At 37.7% G+C, this 19480-nt stretch overlaps 1 protein-coding gene across 2 annotated transcripts; it reads right to left on the bottom strand.

The window, feature by feature from the left end:
• Positions 1-3388: 3388 nt before the first annotated feature.
• NAPG (NSF attachment protein gamma) lies at positions 3389-17968 on the bottom strand. Of its 2 annotated transcripts, XM_083823052.1 has the most exons (12): positions 17795-17968; positions 16087-16154; positions 14878-14962; positions 14267-14284; positions 13663-13693; positions 12078-12187; positions 11897-11963; positions 11153-11223; positions 9902-9980; positions 9073-9152; positions 7465-7594; positions 3389-6299 (listed from the first exon to the last, which is right to left on the bottom strand). In XM_083823052.1, the coding sequence occupies exons 1-12, from the start codon at positions 17848-17850 to the stop codon at positions 6150-6152; spliced, it is 945 nt and encodes a 314-aa protein (XP_083679178.1). In that variant the 5' UTR covers positions 17851-17968; the 3' UTR covers positions 3389-6149. The 2 variants fall into 2 exon arrangements, with proteins under 2 accessions (XP_083679178.1, XP_083679179.1); XM_083823053.1 differs by lacking the exons at positions 13663-13693; positions 14267-14284 and having other exon boundaries at positions 12078-12212; positions 14865-14962; positions 17795-17936.
• Between the last annotated feature and the right edge of the window lie 1512 nt (positions 17969-19480).

Raw genomic sequence — 19480 nt, 5'->3', positions numbered from 1 at the left:
CGGGAAGACATTTTCCCATACAATTTTCAGTTTAACCCCACAGTTCTGGTAGCAACGTGCTACCTTCTTTGTTTAGTTGTACAAGAAACACGTCTTCACGTTGCATCGATGCAGTACTACCCATTCTTCACAAGAACATACCACAACAGTCAGATTTCTGGAAAAATATATGCCTTACCCACTCGCTACAGTGCTAATGGTCACTTACTCTTCCAGATTTCAGGGTCTGCCACTTTGCAATAACTGCTGTTGCAAAGGAATCCCATCAACAAATTCCCATTTTTCAAAAACACCATTGTAGTTTACCTACACAGAATATTTTTTCTTTTTTTGTCACAGACACTCAAGCATCCAGCTTACATGGATTATTTATGAGTACTCCGATGTAGCTAACGTTAACTGACACACCACTGATAGGAACTGTCTCTCTTTCCCTCCACTATTTATTTCCTGCACAGAGCTAACAATAGCTCAAACACTAATGCAGACTAAGATGCACAGACTTCATTGACACTAATCTAAATACATTGCTACTACAGTAAATAGAAAAAAGAAAAAAAAAAGACCATACTAAAGAGGACCCAACAAGGCACTGAATTTGCCAAAGTAGTATAATGGAGCCATTAACCTCTGCTTAATTGCTCAGTCTTTTTACCAAACTTCAAGACCTCTGTGATAACCAAACACAGCTTTGTTTCTGTTGCCAAATGCAGACCAAAAGAAATGTTATTTTCAATAAGCAGAATGCTTTAAATAAAGTCCAACTAGACACATAAATAAAATACAGATGAAGAACAGCAGCATGTGAGACTATTGGACACCACCCTTTTATTCCTTAGGAACAATTCAGGCATTCAAAGAAAAAAAAAATTGCAAATGTGGTCTTCTAAGAGGTGAGAATCGCATTTTGACAACTGAAACTCAAACCATGTTTTAGCCGACCTGTAGTGGAATGCCTCCAAGACATTTTGTTAACTGACAGCTTTAAGTATTTTCTTCTCTTGTTTAAAAGCAGTGTCAGATTTGCTTTAAAATAAGAAGGAAAAAAAAAAAGAAGAAAAAGAACAGCATTTGTCATACAATTAGTTACAGAAAAAGCACCTACCTAGAAAGTTTTAAAAAGCTAGAAAAAAGTCACTTGCCAAAGTTAGCTTTGTTCTCTGTACAAACATACACCAATATATATATATATATTTTTAATTACACACTTTAAAGCAACTATTAAAATTACAGTTGCAAACTAAATATATTTAAGGCATCTAAATAGCATTTATGTGCAATACCAACAAGGTCTTCATTGTCAACCTAATCGCAACTCTTTGAATTAATTTTACAGCAAGGAAGTACGTCAACAATTTACGTCCTGGTTTGAGTACCAAGTTATTTCTAATTCTGTGAAAGCCAGTAGTAGTTGCCCAGGATTTACCTTAAAAAGGTACTAACAGCAGATATAAAGGGAAAAAAAAAAAAAAAAAGGCAAATCAAATGAAAGAGATTCATTGTGGTTTTCTTTAGTATGGAAGGACACAGTCAGAGTTCTTCAGGTACTCAAATGCATAGAAACACAGAACATCCCGAGTTGGAAGAGACCCACAAGGATCACTGAGTCCAACTCCTGGCACCACACAGGGCTACCCAAAAATTCAGACCATATGACTAAGAGCACAGTCCGAACGCTTCTTAAACCCTGACAGGCTTGGTGCCGTGACTACGTCCCTGGGGAGCCTGTTCCAGTGTGCGACCACCCTCAGGTAGGCATCTCCATGTTCCTGAAAAAACAATGCTATTTGCAAAGCCCAGCTCTCATCAATGTAATGGTAAACTCCAACACACTTGATTGTTTTCTGAACTCCCCACTGGATCCAAATGAAGAATGCCAAGCTTGCATTCTTATGAACCAAAACTGCTTTGAAAATGTGACCCATATGATGTGATTAAGAAACTCTAATGAACACAGCAGTTTTAACACACATTGATAATACCTCATATGCCCCCACTCTATTTCTGTATACATTCAGCACATACAGAAATGTATTTTTATGTATTTTAACAGAATCTGTTTCCATTCAAATACAAATAAAAGTAGCACTCCATGGTGTTTTTTTTAAACTTCTCTCCCCTCCCCAGTCCGTGTTCCCCCGCCCCCCCCCCCCAAAAAAAAAAAAAAAGCTTTCTGTACCAGAATTACAAACTACACTTTGGAAGAAAAAAACTCCACTTATCTATAGAATTGCTTAAACATCCAGTGACACTTCAACATACAAGTAAAATGACACAGGTAAAGAATGAATCATTCCAAAACTAACTTTCCCATTTACCACACCACTTCCAGGTTTGGTTTTAAACCAGCAAAAATCTATGACTTAAGTAGCCATTATGTCACTTGTATGTGTTCTTCCTAAACCATTCCAAAACAGTTGTATTTGCTGGAAATTAACGTTCAAGTTCTTATGGCCAGAATATCCTCCACATTTAATTGACCCTTTCATTTTGGTCCAGGCACCTCTTTCAGCCTCTAGCAGAGTCCAGAGGCACACACGAGACTTCGGTTACAGTCAGTATCAATACTTGAGCACAGTTTGACTCAGGGACTTTTTTCGTGTCTGTTCTGCTCCCATCAATATTCCCAATCCTTTCTGGATTTCGGCATATTCAGGTAAATCTTGGAGCACGTTGGTGTATTCTTCCTGAAGACTTCAAGAGTTTTCTATATATTTAAGCAGCCCAAATGTGGAGACAAGCGCTTTATCTCTTACGATTTAATGATCTCCATGTCCTCCCCCATCACTAGAAAGACAATCATTTTGCTAAACCATTACTATGCCTAGGCTAAAATTAAAGACTGAGAACTTGGAGAATTATTTCCCTCTCTCTCTTTGTTAAAAGATGACAAATTCCAGTCTGACAATTGCCCAGTATGACAATGTTGTTTTCTAAATATAAGCCATTAGGAAGTGAAGTGACATCAACCAAGATGCTACATATTATCACAGAGGCAAAACATACATACTTTTTATTCTGACTGGACAGAATTGCCTAATAAATGTCACTTCCTTGACAATGAAAGCCAGCGGAGAGGTACCGAAAGGTCAGTTAGAAAAACAAAAAACACAGGATAAAATTAAATGGACTGTAAGGAAATTAAGGAAATGCCCAATGAACAAGCTGCAAAGACTGGACACCACTGACTTGCAATGCCCAAAACTGAGCCAGGAAGTTCCTAGACTTAGGTCCTTGATCGCATAATATACCCGCAATGCCTGGCAACAAGAATCACAGACAAATGGTCACATGAAATCTGTTTGAGATTACAAAAAAAAACATTCATTCTCAAATGGCAATGCTAAACAGGACCTGATCAACAACAGGGAAAGCTAGCACAAATATGTTAGTTTCAAGTTTTATTTTTCATGTTGGTGAAACACAGCCTCTTCTCAGAGGCAGCATCTGTAGAGCTGTTACAAACACACTTCATAATCTAATACATTACAGATTTGGGAAAGGAACAAATAAAGCACAGATTTCACACTGCACTTCGGCATACTCAGCCATAAATTACAGATAATTTAGAAATCATCTAATTTCATATACATTACACTGATCATTGCTCAGTCTTCATGCAAATCTTATTTTATTTTTCTTACAGCCACCATTAGTTTTGGAAACTTCCTTGCTGAAAATGGTGTATTTTTCACTTTAAATCACTTAAATGATATTTACAGAAGTGTGCAAATTGCTTTGAAAGATAGAAACAAACACTTATACATAACATACAGACAGCATCTTTTATAGTTAAACATTTACTAAAAGGCAGATAATATTCCTATCACACTTTCATTGCCTAAAATAGGAGAATAAGTTATATAAAATAGACCATCTTATTTTCAGACACTTCCATTTCTGCAGATTTGGTCTTTGCAGCAACATTGCAATCAAAGATTAAGATTCTGTTCCTAAGATTCAGAGAAACCCCTTTAAATTCAATGGCAGCTTAACACATTTAGTATAAGTTACTTTTGTCCCAGGTTTTCCGTACTTAGCACAAGCTAAAAAGAAAAAAAAAAACTGAGGGAGTGGGTAAGACACAATCTTGCATATTCTTTTCTAACACGAAAAGCATTCTGATGTATAAATTTCATCAAGTTCTTTCCTGCAGACAGACCTGCTTGCTTGTCTTCTCAGATACATGTTACTGTTTGCACACACAAAGTAGTAAACTCCTTGGTACCATTCACCAAAAGTAATTTCAGAAATGGAAGCAGCAGGGAAAAGCAGGGAAAATCACTTAGTGTTCCCAGTGCTTCTAAATGTGCTTTAAAAAAAAAGTAATAAAAACTCCCCATAAAAAAGTGCATGGTGACCTTCATGAACAAATCCAGAAGGCAGAAGGTGGAACGCTTCACTTCAGTTTCCTCAGTGGTGAAGAAAGAAGAGTTATAGGAAAGTCTTCAAAAAAACATCTTTCGTGTATATTAGTAATCATTCTGAGAGAAAAGCAACTCACTTCCTAAAATTTCATTTAGGCTATTTTTTAGAAGTACAAAAACTTTTATATACATCCTTAATAACAGAGGGAAATCATCTATCAGACACTACAGAACAACAGGTTTAAACAGCTTTAAAAAGCTCTCAAACAGCTTTGAAATCCAAGCTAGTACCAAACATAATACCAAGAAAAAGCTTTTTCTGAACATCCATTAAATTGAATAACGTGACTTTTACAGCAGTTCTGCCTACAATCATGGTGTAGCTTGTGCACCCATTGCTATGCTACTCAATGCTATCCAACCCAAGCAAAGTGAATATTAGCCCTCAAAGTCTACCTTCATCACAGTTACATCTGACACACTTAGTATTTTTGAAGCCATCCAGTTCCTTGATGTGGCAGAAACTGTACTGACACTTAACACTATGCTTTTGATCTACTGTTTATTGAACTTTGGACATCACCTTAGTGCAGACCTTGATTAGGTTCTCCTGAAAAAACAGACCACAGATCCGTCTTCTGGGGTTGTCAACTTTTAAGCATACAATGGTCAAATTAATTTAGACACTAAAGAAGCTTGTGAAAGACATGACAACTTGTAATCAAATAGAAGTGGAGAAGATGCTTTAAAATTTGGTTATTTTGGGTTTGAGCTAGTTTGAAAAATGCCACTTGTAAAAGGTAGCTGTTCTATGCTTTTAAAATATGAAAGAATGAAACGTCTTTGCAAACTAGAGTATTGATTAGGAAGTGAACATCTGAAACACTCCTAAGCTCAATCATACCACTGAAACATTCCACCTAAATTTTGCTAAATACTGTCTCCTGAGCTTTATATTTAACACACATTAAAATTTACCTTCATTTTTGTTTTTCATTATGTTCAGAAACAGTGCTAGAAAGGTTGTCCACTCCTTCCATTCCCCAAGGTGTGCATTACAAACACTATGCACTCACTTATTTTGAAAGACTTCAGGTCAATATAAGATGAAAGATGTGCATATCTGCGCCCATAACCTTGCAAAACTCCTCCACAGTAGCTGTCTTAGTGTTTTCTACAACCACATGGATACTCCTTGCAAAGAATAAGATACTAAAGTAATATTCCACAGTGAGGTAAAAACATGTTAAAATAAACTGAATGTTCCCCCTAGTGATTATACTAGTGGAAAATCCCTCTGTGCCACGGTCTTCCTTAAATAATGTTAAACAGGAGATGAACATCCAGATGATGTTCATTTAACAACCTTACATTTAACTCAGAAAACAATCACAAACATATTATTGGGGACAAAAAAGTGTCAGGTATTGAAATCCAGCATTTGGAATTTTGTGCCACTCTCCCTAACCCCAGTGCTTCTCTTCAGAGTTTTGGTTTCTTTTTAAACTGTGCTTTTAGTAAAAACTTCTCTCGAATTTTTTCCCATAAATGGCAGGCAGTACCCTGAAGAAGCTCCTACCAGGTAAAAAATGAAATCCAAAGGTGTTTCAAGATGAAAGGTACAATCATGCTCTTTCGCCTTTTTTTTTGTACCCAAAAGCTGCCAAGCTAATATTAGCATTCCCATATCACAATTGCAATGAAGCTCTGGTAAATCTGGTACCTTTGGATATGCTCAACATCACAAACAAGTTAGATATTTAAGACAACATATATCTGCAGCTAGCAAAGTCCACCAGAATATTCATCCTCTTCCTCATCGGCATGAGAGCCCACCGTGGCTGGTCCTCTTGTTTTGTCTTGTGCAGTGTTTGGAGATTTCTTCTTGATCCCACCTCCTGGGACCACCAAGGTAAGACCAAGCTTGGCATACTGATAGAAAAAGATAAGTTTACTTTCTTTACTATCACAAAATAGTCTTGTTGAATTACACTGCACAGAACTGACTGAAGTTCACAATTAATGAAGAAGTCACATTCGGTACAGAAAACAGACTGATGCTGCTTTCAGACTACGCTTTATACAACTTAGAGTAAGTGTAATGTTGGTTCATTTTTCCATCTCCAACACTTTGAGAAATGAGAAACAAGATCTGTAACAATACTGTGCATTATACAATAATTTTGCCAAATGATTATATAATCATCATAGAATGGTTTGGGTTGGAAGGGACCTCAAGATCATCTAGTTCCAACCTCCCCGCCATAGGCCATGGGCAGGGACACCTTCTGCTACACAAGGTTGCTCAAAGCCCCATCCTAGCTGGCCTTGGATTCTACAGCTTCAGCTGTTCAAGCTTTTCAGGAGGAAGAAAAAAAACACCACAAACATTTTCAGTGTGCACCTCTGCACACATTATCTAGTTATGGCTCATTTAAGTCTCGCAAACATTTTTCAGTATAATCAGTACCTTGGTTTCTACTATTCAGCATGGTAATAGAGTAATTTTAGTCAATACTGTTACAAAGTTCGGCATGTTATGGCTTTCCTATCCTTATACCTTCTGCCTACAAATTACAATTTCAAAGAAAAAAAACACAATACAGACTACTTTCTTAAAATGAAAAAAATATATCTTTCACAAATTAGCGATTTGCTAGAGAATAAGTGCCGAAAAAAAGCATCCAACATCCTGTAGACATCACACTCATTCTGTAACGTTTATGCAGGCAGCAACATGGTATTTCTGAGATATACCACTAGCAACAAAGTGTACTGGCCCCATAACTAATGAAGCAAAAGGGAACTGTATTTTGGACAACTCTTTAAACAGACTCAGCATATTGATAACAAATTGCTCTTTCATCTAAGCCTTCCCACCATCAGCACAGAACAACAGTGTGGGACTTTACGGGGCAGGCAGCAAAGTCAAAAAAAGAAAAAAAGAATTTTGCAGGCACAAGGCAGGATGAAAGAGCAAGTCGCAATAAATGTATGGACCCTACTTTCCTTATTTTCCTCTATTAGAGGAAAATCTCCCTCAAACTGAACAAACAAAAATGATTATTAAAAAAAATCATAAGAACTACCCACTTACATCATTGTCCATATATTTGAAGAGTGGCAAGTTACAGACTTCCGAAACTTGATCCTGATCTTGCTGGTCATACCCTTCTAAAAGCTGCTCTAGTGCTGCACAGTCTTCACTTCCATTAAATCCTGGTATACTGGAGGAAATTAAGAGTTCATTTAGGACATTTCAGCAATCTACTTGATGCTCAGCTATCCTATCTTTAAATGCTGCTAATTAATAAGCAGAAGAGCAGGCAGCTGATGAGAATCTGATGGACTACTTACTCCATCAAACTGTCTAACGCTGATATCTCCAGGTGCATGGATCATATCCATAAACTTCAACTTTCAGCAGTGTTAGTTTGCTGAGAATTAGACCGCAATCACAGCCAAGTCAAAAATAGATTAGAATTTTTTGATTTTTCCTGACTAGTCAATAAACCCTTCTTCCATTTTAAATACAGAAAAAAAAATTGTAATGAGTTTCTACATAACATACAAATTGAAGACATAGAAAATATGACCAAGATGTTTAAAGATGGATCTTAACAGCTTATTTCTAAAAATAGAGTAACTATTCAACTTACATATATGTTCACGTCATTTCACTTAAAACATACAGTTAAGTAAAAACACATCGTTTCAGTATTTTGTTACTGAAGTCCAGATAAAAGCTGAAATGGAGAGCTGCAAGTAAGCCTCCAAGGACTACGGTAAAATACTAATCCAGATTTTGACATCAAAATTTTCTCCTGGGCGAATAAAGAATACTTGCTCCATTTCATTGTGGAACTGGACTAGTTCCTGCTCTCTAATTTGTCTTTCAGTTCAATCAACTATTAAAAAACTGTGAAAAGGAGAAATCTTGTTTTTCTTCTTCTAATAATATATGACAAGAGCAAGATATTCTGTATCAGGACAACCAGAAACATAGTAACTCACATGCTACAAAACTTTCTTCAACAAAAACCTTTAGATGAATCTTTCCCTCAATCTAATCACCATACCAGACAGTTTTATTGATTGTACATGGATGCTGCTACTGAGCATTTTGAGACTGCATTCAACATTTCCATCCTCAAACTAACAAAATGAAAAGTTACAATTTCAACTTTTTTAAGGGCCTCAACACATGACATGGCAAAAAGATTCTGAAAAAAAAAAAAATCAGTTAGGGACATCCAGAAATCCCCACTTTTAATCTTGAACATTTATTTACAAATAGGCAACCATCTCTGTTTTGTTTGAAAACGAGACATGCCAAAGGCTATCAGTAAGGCAAGAATTCCAGTCGTAACAGTATTCTGCTCCGCTTTTAACAAGGAAAAATTAAAAAAAAACATCTAATTTTAATCTCATTTCACCTGTTGTACATAAGTATTTATTTATGACTAACTTTTTATTGTATATTCACCAACAAGTATCACAATGGTAATTACTGCTGAATCTGTTAAGAGCAAAAACATATTCCTGATAGGTGGCTATCTAACAGAGAATGCTGTTGTACTGTAAGTCAATAGACTTGCAGGTTTAAAACTTATTGACAGAGAGCGTTTCCCTTGCTCTTTCATAAGAATAAATCACCATTAATGAAACATTCAGCTTAAGATTACAAAATATGAAGCAGACTTACCTATAGCTTTCCCTCACACATCTTTCTGCAGCAACATAATCATTTCTGTGAAGATGAACTAAGACTTGAGCAATAGTTTTCTAAACAAAAAAAAAAAAAAAGAAACTGATTATTCTTTAGAAAAAAGCAGTAAAATATGAGAAGGATAATGGACTGCTAATATTTAGTGTGAAAAGACTGTTAAGAGTCTTCAATGATTCTAATATACTGGAACAAGAACGTCATGAAGTAGTAAGCCAGATCATCAGCTGGTATGAAATCGGTTATCTCCTCTAATGTTATAACGAACTGTTGCACAGAACTGGATAATGTTTTTCTTTTTGTGGTTTGTCATACAGGTCATGCCAACTACAAACCCAAAACAAACTATCACAAATTCTTATTTAGAACCAAAACTAAATATTTCTACTAAGAATACTGAAGGAATAACATCAAGCTAAACACAGACCAGAAGACAATCCTATTAAAAATACAGTAAGAATATGTCCATGATTCTCTTTCTCTCCCTTCCTGTTTCAAAATCAATTAATTCAGCTTCTAAAACAGAAAATTGGGCTTGTCCATATCAATTTGAAGGCCTGTTCATAAATCACTATAGTTCAGTGTTTTTGATAGCTCCCACAGATAATAGCATCTTATCTTCAACATTACAGTAGTGAAAAATACAGAGGCTGGGGAAGCATGAACGACCACACATTCTAATTATTTAACAAGAAAGATATATCTGTCAAGAGGTACATATTGTCAGACAGAACTCAGCAATTAGATTACATTAGTTCCCCAGAAAAACTTGAAATACACTACCAGAAATTGTAACTTAGACTTTTACCTTATAGCATGTTGGATAATTTTCAATTTCCTTATAAATACTTTTTTCCTTTTGAAGAGACAATGCAGCCTCATCTAATCTAAAACAAACAAACAAAAAAACCCACCATTCAGTTATGAGTATCAATACCAGCAAACAAGCATAATAAACCCAAGGCTCATTTTGAGCTGTTTAACTAATGCACACGCAAAGCTTTCCTCAATAAAAAGCAACAAAACTAAAATCAGCAGTAGATCTTATTAAGAGTATGTAAACATATATATATATATATATAAAAATATATACAGTCAACAATACCTTTCATATACATGCAGGCCAAGAACACCCCTGGTATTCAGACAAAACCTCACTTTTCACAACATCATACAAGATGAATGCCTCATAATTTCCTCTAACAGATTTCTATATGTCATGAAGTTACTGTAAGCAATCAGTCTATCTGATGTCAACAAACAATGAAAAAAACATAGTAGCTGGTTTCCAGTTTGAATACTCCATTTAACTACTATATTAAGCTTCTACAAATGAATGATAGTACATTAACTATAAAGGAGAAGAGCAACTATGTTTCAGATGTTCTGCAGCTACGTTTACTTGCTCTTTCACAGAAAGATTTTGACACTGCTTTATGAATTTATTTTTCTGACCACAATTAAACAACAAAATAAAGCTTCTTGAAAGTAGCCAGAAACACAGATGCAGACAAAGAAACCGTATGTTTCAGTGAAGCAAGTCTAAGCTGAACTGCAGGTCAAGTCTGGTGCCAGTAATAAGCACTTAAAATAAGTTGCAATTGAGAAACCAAGACACACTTCTCAGAAGTCCACAGTCAGACCACTGCCAACAGATTTCTTTCCTCAGTTTGATAACTTAATTTCCCTGTTTTGTATTAGATAGTGGTAAAAGATTTCCAAATACTTTCTACAAATTAGTGCTGGAAGAAAAAATTTCCAGCAGTTTAGCAACTAGTGAAAACTGACGTAGGTCCTTTATAGCTGCTCAATAAACACAAAGAAAACAAAGCCTTACAGCTCACATTCTCCTATCCCAGAACACATGACTCCTGGATGAACATGGTAGTCTTACATCCCACAGAAACTGCGTTTAAGTTTGAAGTGCATCTCAAAGAAGAAGCATAAGTAATGGTATATATAAACCCAGCAACAACAACAATAAAAACCAAGCCAAAACAAATAAATTCACTGTTAAAGATTCAACTACATTTAAGAAGTAATAGTTATAAAGCTATACCTGCGTCCTCGGACTAAAAGTCTTGAAGCCTTCCCTAACATTTCTAATGCTTGCCGTAAACGTTCTTCATTCTAGAAAAGACCAAAGAAAACTCATATGTTCATATTCCATTTGTGTAGGATTAAGACTAACAGACCTTAAACTAAGTATGTTGTCTGTAACCAAAAACAATTATTCTGCTATAACAGCAGTTCGCAAACTCAAGTGGAACACAAAGAGTACTGGTGTAACGAAGTCCCACAGCCAGCTCCTGTATGTATCTAGAGAGCAAAGCAACATCAACACAGAGTTGCAGACATACATACGACAATCACCTATAGAGAAATATGCCAAAGACAGTAATGAAAAGGCTTATGGGATGGGTGGAGCTTTAAGCAAATTCTTCATTCTGTGCCTTCAAGGATTTCAAACTGCTTTAGATTCCAGGACTCAACAGAAGCTATATTCCCTATGCTCTGGACTGACCAACAAGAGGCAGAAAATGAAAGGACTCAGATTTCGTCAAGTCCCAACCTGAGAAAAGAACTGACCCCTCACTTTTATAATCTCCTTCTCTACAGCACAAAAACCCTTCAGCTTCATTACTCAGCCACTGATGTGAAAGGAGGGAAAAATAATTTAGAGGCCACCCTTCGGCATTTTCTTAGCTTTACAGATGATCCTAAACAGCAATTCATCCAAGTCAGTTTACTTTCTGGGACTGGAAAGTTCTTTGCTGGTGAAAATAAAGAAAGTAAAGCTTACTTCAAACACTGATGCTGCTTGCTGATAGAGTTGTACAGCCTTCTCTGGGCTCACATTTTCTATTAACCTGTGACAAACATAAGTAATTTCTCTTCAGATGAAAGCATCAAAAAGACAGGGAGGCAACCAAAGAGATACCCGTGCCCCACAGGTATTCTATCTACCAAGACCGCAAGCTTACTTTCCAGCCCGTTCCAGTGCAATAGCTGCTGTATCTGGTGTCCCATTCTCCAGGTACATCATACTGGCTTTCTCAATTAGCTGAACAGCTTCAGGGAGTCTCTGCATCTCCTGCAAAGAAACAGTCAGAGGGAGACTGCCGTTAGGAGCTGTGCTTATGAAGCAAATGAAACAATGCAAAACAAACTGTAACACAATATATATTTAGAGGTTTCAGTTTATAAAAAAAAAAAGTACCAGAACACACAGGAATACAGAAATGCACCTTCTGCACTGCCACATAAGTGTGAAGAACAAGTTTAGCAGAATTCAATAAATTCACTGAATAACCACAGAGAGGGGGATATAGCAGGCAGGCTTCTCAGCCATATAGAGTCAGACCAACAAGTTCACTCCCTCTACAGATTTCAATCCAAATTAAATTTTCTCACTCTCCATCTTTGAATTTAATCTTTCCCTCTTTAAAATCTGATTCAACAAGCAGCTAGAGAGCATCTAAGCTGCAGTCCACACAAATACTGACCTTTCTGTCAGATCGGATTTGAGCATCAGACTACGATTCTAATTTGTTTTTACATTCTTGAAGGTTGAATACAAACTCTAAATTCACTTCTAAGCACCAAACTTAATATGCACTGATTTAGTGATGCCCAAATGATATCACCCAGTAATCTACAAAACTACTGACTCACTAATACACACTCATACAAAAGGTCACAAGCAGGATTCTCATAAGCAATCAGATTACAGCAGTGAATACTCATGATTACAAGGCTTACTATAACCTGTCGCATGAAGTTTGGAGGTGTCACCCAAAACTCACTGAAAGACCATATGCATGCAGTATGGCTGAGATAATGGATAACTAAACTAATATATTTAGAAAACATGCATTTAAGGATTACACGACATATATATTACCCATATCAAGTAAGTAGAAACCTTTTTCTTTCACAAATAAAATATTTCAAGCAAAAACACTATTCTACTGCCCCAAAATACAAGTACTAATGGAACAAATAGGCAAAACAAGACTGCCTTCTCATTCTACAGCTTCCAAATTCTACCAGACACTTACATTTTACTTTCAAAAATAAAGAGATCCACATGATCTGGTCCCCGTGAGATAACCTGATTCTACCACCCCTCTTTTCAGGATCGTCCTTTTACCGATATCATTGATAAAATTAGTATTTGGTCAACTGTAAAGAAGCTGTAACAGCGCTAGAATATGAGCTTTTATTTCTCTTACTTCAATCTACTGCTCATCTAAGAAGCAATTAGTTGCTTCCCCATTTAAGGCAAGAATTTCTGGTAGTTTAGAGCAGAAGCACCAGTCTTCATTCACTCTTTGACGTGAGGCCCTCACCTTTCTTTCTACAAAAGGAAACCAAAAAACTGTTTCCAAGTAAAAATGCAGGTTCCCTAAACTACTTGAGGGTATTGGTGGGGACTGTAAGTCAACAGAAGAACAGCACTGTAACATGCAATTTGCTTGCATATATCTTTAAAATGGCTGGGTGAGATAAAACTGTCTACTCACTATAAAAGAGAGCTTTTTAATAAGAACTAGTAAACGAAAGTACCTTTAGCATCATGCCAGCTTGTTCATAAGCTCTGCAGAGAAAAATTTACAGTTTGGTTAGATATGGTGTATTTCAGCAAGCTGTAAGTATGCAGCAAATGTCAACCTGCATCAGCTACCACTTCACTGTTAATGTTTAATAATTTGAAGATGTTTCAAGTATTTTAAGTTATGTAATGAGACAATACACGTGCAAGATTATCTTCCACAAATAAAGTATTTCAACCACACCTCCTGATCTCCCCAATAAAAATCTATTCTCATGATCTGTCCCACAAGTAATATTTGAATTGTCATTATCTGCTTGCTTTGAAGCATTCTTTAATTAAATTTCATTGTAAGCTCAACAGTGCAGAATTTCTAGCTTATAAAAAATTTAATGTAAGAAAAAGTACTTGATATCAAAAGCTACTGTGGATTGTGAAAATCCTTATTTCTTCAGATAGCCATTGCAGGTTTTCAGACCTTTCTAGCCTGTGCTTTCATTAAACTGATTTTGAAATGGTGAAATCACTTGAACCATGCTATTTATTACAGTGAAATCAAAATGCTTGTACCGTAAATCAGAAAACTTGTTTCAGATTAGTTGGTGCACCTGTACTTACTTGGCAGCATGGAAAAGTCTGGAAGTAACATTGTCAAAGTCAAGGACAAAATCCATAAAATTATAATGAAGAAAAATTGTGTACGAAATCTTATACAACTGCTAGTTTCAAAGCAAGGACTCCCATAAACGCAAATAAAACCTGTTAAGTTTGTAGGCAAGGTATCAAAAATAAATGCATCTAAGGACAACATAAATGCAACATACTAAAGTATAATTACACATGTAAAGTTATAAAAATCTTATTTATTTAAAAACATGTTCCTGGTTACTAAATACTACCATGAGCATTGTAATAATGTCAGTTCAATTTAATTCATACTATCTGTTTGTAGGAATTTAAAAATACTTATATACTAATTTCTGAAGTAGTACCTAGGCATCTCAGGCACTGGTCGGAACCTTATCATGCCAGATAGTAATTGAAACAAAATAGATTTTCTAAACAAAAGAGTTTTTTAGTTTTCCCACTTACAGTCTTCCAGAAGAGAACCTTCTTAAATTGACAAAATGAACAAATATATTAAAAACATTTTCTACCAACACCCGTTACCCCATTCTAAGTAGCAAACAGTCAGCTTCTTGGAAAAAAGAAAAACAATGAAAGGATACGCTTTATTGTTTTCATGTGCTTCAGCTTCTCGCAAACAGGCTTCCCTTGCCTGGTCAAACTGCTTGGCATTCTTAAAAGCAACAGCTGCAAGAAATTAAATAAAGTTCTCATTTACAGTTTGCCTTTTACCTTTTTATTTAATCACTTCTGCTCAAGTATTTAACCACCTAAAGATATAAACACTCTTTAGATAAATTGGGGGGCTTGTTAAATTGTAAAAAAATAATAAAAAAAATCCCATGACAGTCCTCCTTACTTCATTAGTCACTTAGTTATCATTGAAAACATTTATTGTCAACAACACTTGCATAACATCACTGTACCCTATGTTATACATCATCCAGTCAGACAGATTTAGCAACTCACTCACTCTGCATTTTAATTGTAAAACCATAGAAATGCATATATATATATAGGTTTAATCAGTACAGATTATACAAAGTCAGTAGGGCAGTGATAGAAGCGTATCATCAACAAAACAAACCAGTAACAACTTCCTCAACACAACCACTTCAGGGCACAATCATGTATTTGTATCTCCATTAGATACATAGGATATTGAAGCAGGACTTCAAGTAAATTTCAGTTTGTAAGAGCTTTAATTGCTCTTTTTTTTTTTTTAAATTTTAATTCAGGCTTAAATGAGTAAGTAGAAATGCCTACTTTCAGAAAGAGAAAAAAAATGGTTTAAGAAAAAAAATCAGCTAGTAAGAATTTTATGTTTGGTTTGACATTTGCTGCAGAAAAGAAGGAGGAAAGAGATCTTACTGTATCTAAAAAAAACTGTCAATGTCACTACCTTACTGAGACAGTCTTAGTCAAGACATACTTCAAAAGATGATGAAAAAGCAAAGATTTAAGAACAGCTAGAATATTTGTTGTTGGGGAAGGTCAAGAAGGATTTGGGGGCGGACAAGTGGAAGGAGGAAAGCTTTATTTTTGTGATACATAATAATATCCAAGGTAGAAGCTGTAAGCTTGAGAAGAAAAAAAGTATTTTGCAATAGGTCTAGACCTCCAAGTACAATTTGAAATTTATTTTACAGTGCTACTAGGAATATTTATTTTTCCTTCTTCTTACTTTAGTCTTCAAAACAGTTTTACTTATACAGTAATGTACCGAAAATATGTAAAATTTTATCAGGGTTTAAGCTTAAGAAGTATTTTGAAACTAGAAAGTATGTGTCCATATTTACGGTCACACATACCTGCCTTCCCATATTCGGTAGCTGCACTGTCATAATCTGGTTTCCACTTTAAGAATCCAGTTTTCAGACTAAAATACAAGAAGAAAGACTTATTAACAATTACTAATATTTTTATATTTTACCATTGCAGCATTTAATATATATTTAGAACTTCAGACAACCTCTGAAAAGGAGTGACTACCCTTGTGCGAATACCACTGTGGCATCACAACTGCAAAAACAAACGCCAACATTGTTTGGCATTGCATAAAGCATTGCAATGGTCTCTTGAGTTACATGCTCTGTCCTAACGTGCTTCTAAATTGATCCCCAAAGAGTCATCTCAAGCCCAGCTCCTCAGCAGTAGAAAGTCAACAAAAGTCAACCAGAGAGCTGTCAGACTCCCCATTCCATACACAAATGAAATTATTTACCTCCCACCACAAACACAAAGCCTCACGGGTTTGTCATTAATACGTCTGCAACAGCTCATGACACTTAATTAGTGCTGCACATATATACATGTGAGGAAAAACTGTACACAGCAAAGTGAGGCGAGTCATCAGGCAATGCTGACCTCAATATTATGATTTCCTTATTAACAACAAAAAAAAACCCTGTAAAGTTCATTTTAGCATCTGTTGTAGACTGACACTTCAGATGCAATACATGCTCAACATGGAAAAAACATTGTATATAGACCATGTATTGGTTTTGTAATCTTACTTGGATTACCGCAGCACACAAATCCAAAGCAAGCTTTCATTTTGTATTATTTTTATCACAAAAAATCTCAATTTCATTTAGCTAACATACATGAGCCTTTAATCTGCACACAGTTCATGAATTCAGTGTGTTCTATGTCCGATGCTTTCCAAGATATGCTTAATATGAACTCCACTGAAAGGCATTTTTCATCAGGTGGTATTATGAAAAGAATACTTGGTACACATTTGTTATTGCAAAGTGCTCTCCCTGTTATCACGCTACTTTCGATCCTTGATTTGGGGACTGTGAGGCAGTCTCTCCACTATCACACAACTTTCGATTCTCAATTTCGGGATTGCCTGTCATTATTTATTTATTACTAATGTCATAGTATCTTTGGAACAGTCAGCTCTACTACATCTGTACAGCAGCCTGTGAGATTGAGCAAAACGGCTATATTCAGTGTTAAAACACAAATAAAAGACTGCCACACGTAGGGTGTTAAGTCCTTTAAGCTACGTGTCAGCACAGGTCTTTGAGGCCATCTAAAAGGAAACAGGCAGGAAACAACCAAGCCAAGGAATGCAGGCGGGGTGAAGCAGTTTTATTCGCCACAACCAGCCCCTGGGGGGGAAGAAGGGTGCCCGGCCGCCATGTCAACCCACCCCCCCCCCGGTCACGTCGCTCCGCGAGACCACCGCCTCCCAGCCGCTGCGCCAGGGGCATCATGGGAGACGTAGTTCTCCCCTGGGCCTCCGCTCCGAGCACGGTGGCCGGCAGAACTACAACTCCCAAGACACCTCCTGGGCGCCTCGACCGCGGCCCGGGGCTGAAGAGGAGCCGAGCCGAGCCGCCCAGCGGGCAGCAGCCCCGAGGCACGGGGGCGAGCAGCGCGCTCCGCGGCGCCCGGCTCGGGCAGGAGGCGGCGCGGTGCCCCCGCGAGCCAGAAGAGCCGGGTCGGGTCGAGCCAAGCCGAGCCATCAGGCGCCTTGGCACCCCGCCGCCCCCGCCGCCCGCTCACTATTTCTCCGCTTTGGCGATGTGCTCCAGGGCCTCGTTTATCTTCTGCGCCGCCATCTCGCGGCCGGCCTGCCTGCCTGCCCCCGCGCTGCCGCTACGGGCCGCCGCAGGGATCCCGGCGCCGCCACGGGAGGGGAGGGGACGGGAGAGGATGGGAGGGAACAGACCCTCCTCCGCCGCCACACCGCGCATGCGCCGCCGGGGCGGGGTGTGCGGCCGTTAGGGCCGTTGGGGCGGTTAATGGCGCCGGAGGGCGGCGCTGTGGGGCTCGGGGCAGGTGCTGTGCGCTTCGTGCCAGCAGCAGGGAGCTGGGGGGGCGCGTTGCCTGCTGGAGATCCCAGCCCCAACCTGGCCAAGGCCATTGGAAGCTTTTCAGAAAATAAAAATGAGGGCAGGTGTGTGTTTCCCACATGTGCAACTCATAGGCAAAAGGCTGAAAAGGACCACACTCCCTGCTCTCTGACAAGCCTCCAGAGGCCGTTTCATGGACATGGATCTCTAGCTCACATGGTATTTGTAAGAGGCTGCCCCCTGGTCCAGGTGGCACAGAAATCTAAAGCAGATGAAACGAGTGGTGTTCAGGCACGCCAAACCTTCTAACACAAGCTGTGCAATCGTGTAAATTACCTACCTACACACTCAGTAACTGAGAATGCTGAAGTCTGCATTACCGCTCATATTTTCAATTTCTTCCACTGGTCTGAAACGTTAAGTAACAGGAAATTAGTGAATGGATCCAGAAAGGTGTTTATTCTCCAAACTTGGACGTCAGTATTGCCTCTCAGTAATCTAAAGAAGATAAATAGTTACCAACATGAGAGCAGAAAGCAAAGTGAGAAACTGCTTAAACTTGCAAAACTTTATCAGACTGTAGGAGTCATTCAAAGTCCATATTGCTGATAGAAATCAGAGCCTTGTGATTTCTTCTACCTTAGCTGGGAGAAAAGAAGCAGTATTTATATGGTTGGTTTTATGCTACATAGGCATCAGACTCACGGTTCTAAACTGCTTTCCCTCCTTTACCATCTCCCACACTCCCCTGATGACACGGAAATTTAATTTTCTCACTTTGGTTCTTGCTCTGCACTTGAGAGGCTATCTATAGCAGATGGTGGAAAATCCCCACTAAGTCTTACATACTATTATTCTATATCCTAGAACAAAGTAGGAAAAAAAAATAAGATTATATAAATAAATAAGAGGTTTTCTTTCTTTTAACTTTCAAAAGCAGAACAGTGTTTATGGGAGTACTGGGAGGAAATAGGCAGTCCTGGAGCACAATACATATGCAAGAAGGTGCAAGTGCTCACTGGTAGCAGGTAAAATATACTGGATGATCAGTGAGAATCCTGTGTCATCATGTCTGTCTTGCCTTTCCCTTGCTCTGGCAGCCAGGATAAATCTGGCACTATAACCTTGCTGCCGTGTCCTTATAATACAGCTGTGAAAATGTAATTTTAGGCCTGATGCATTAACAGGCAGAATAATCTCAGAGATCACTTCTGAAAATCCCAGTGAGTGACCTGGTTTTCTGTTTGTTTGTGGTAGTGTTCCTGGCCTGCTGTTTTCCCTTTAATATAAAGAGCTGTTCACTTCCTTGTGAGACTACACATGTGCGCTGTCTGGTTACACTTTATACTGGACTGACCAGATGACGAGTTTCCAAGACTAGTATTAAATGAAATAG

This window comes from Anser anser, assembly GCF_964211835.1.
Source record: "Anser anser genome assembly, chromosome: 2".
NCBI classification, from domain to species: Eukaryota; Metazoa; Chordata; class Aves; order Anseriformes; family Anatidae; genus Anser; species Anser anser.
Note: the sequence above shows the minus strand (reverse complement) of the source record. Positions and strands in the feature narration are given on the sequence as shown.

Coding starts and splice junctions, on each gene's coding strand:
- NAPG (XM_083823052.1), bottom strand. CDS start 17,850: ATGGCGGCGCAGAAGATAAACGAGGCCCTGGAGCACATCGCCAAAGCG. Junction 11,224..11,896: donor AAGCAGCATCAGTGTTTGAA/GTAAGCTTTACT, acceptor GGTCTTTTCTAG/AATGAAGAACGTTTACGGCA. Junction 9,153..9,901: donor ATTATCCAACATGCTATAAG/GTAAAAGTCTAA, acceptor TTTTTTGTTTAG/AAAACTATTGCTCAAGTCTT.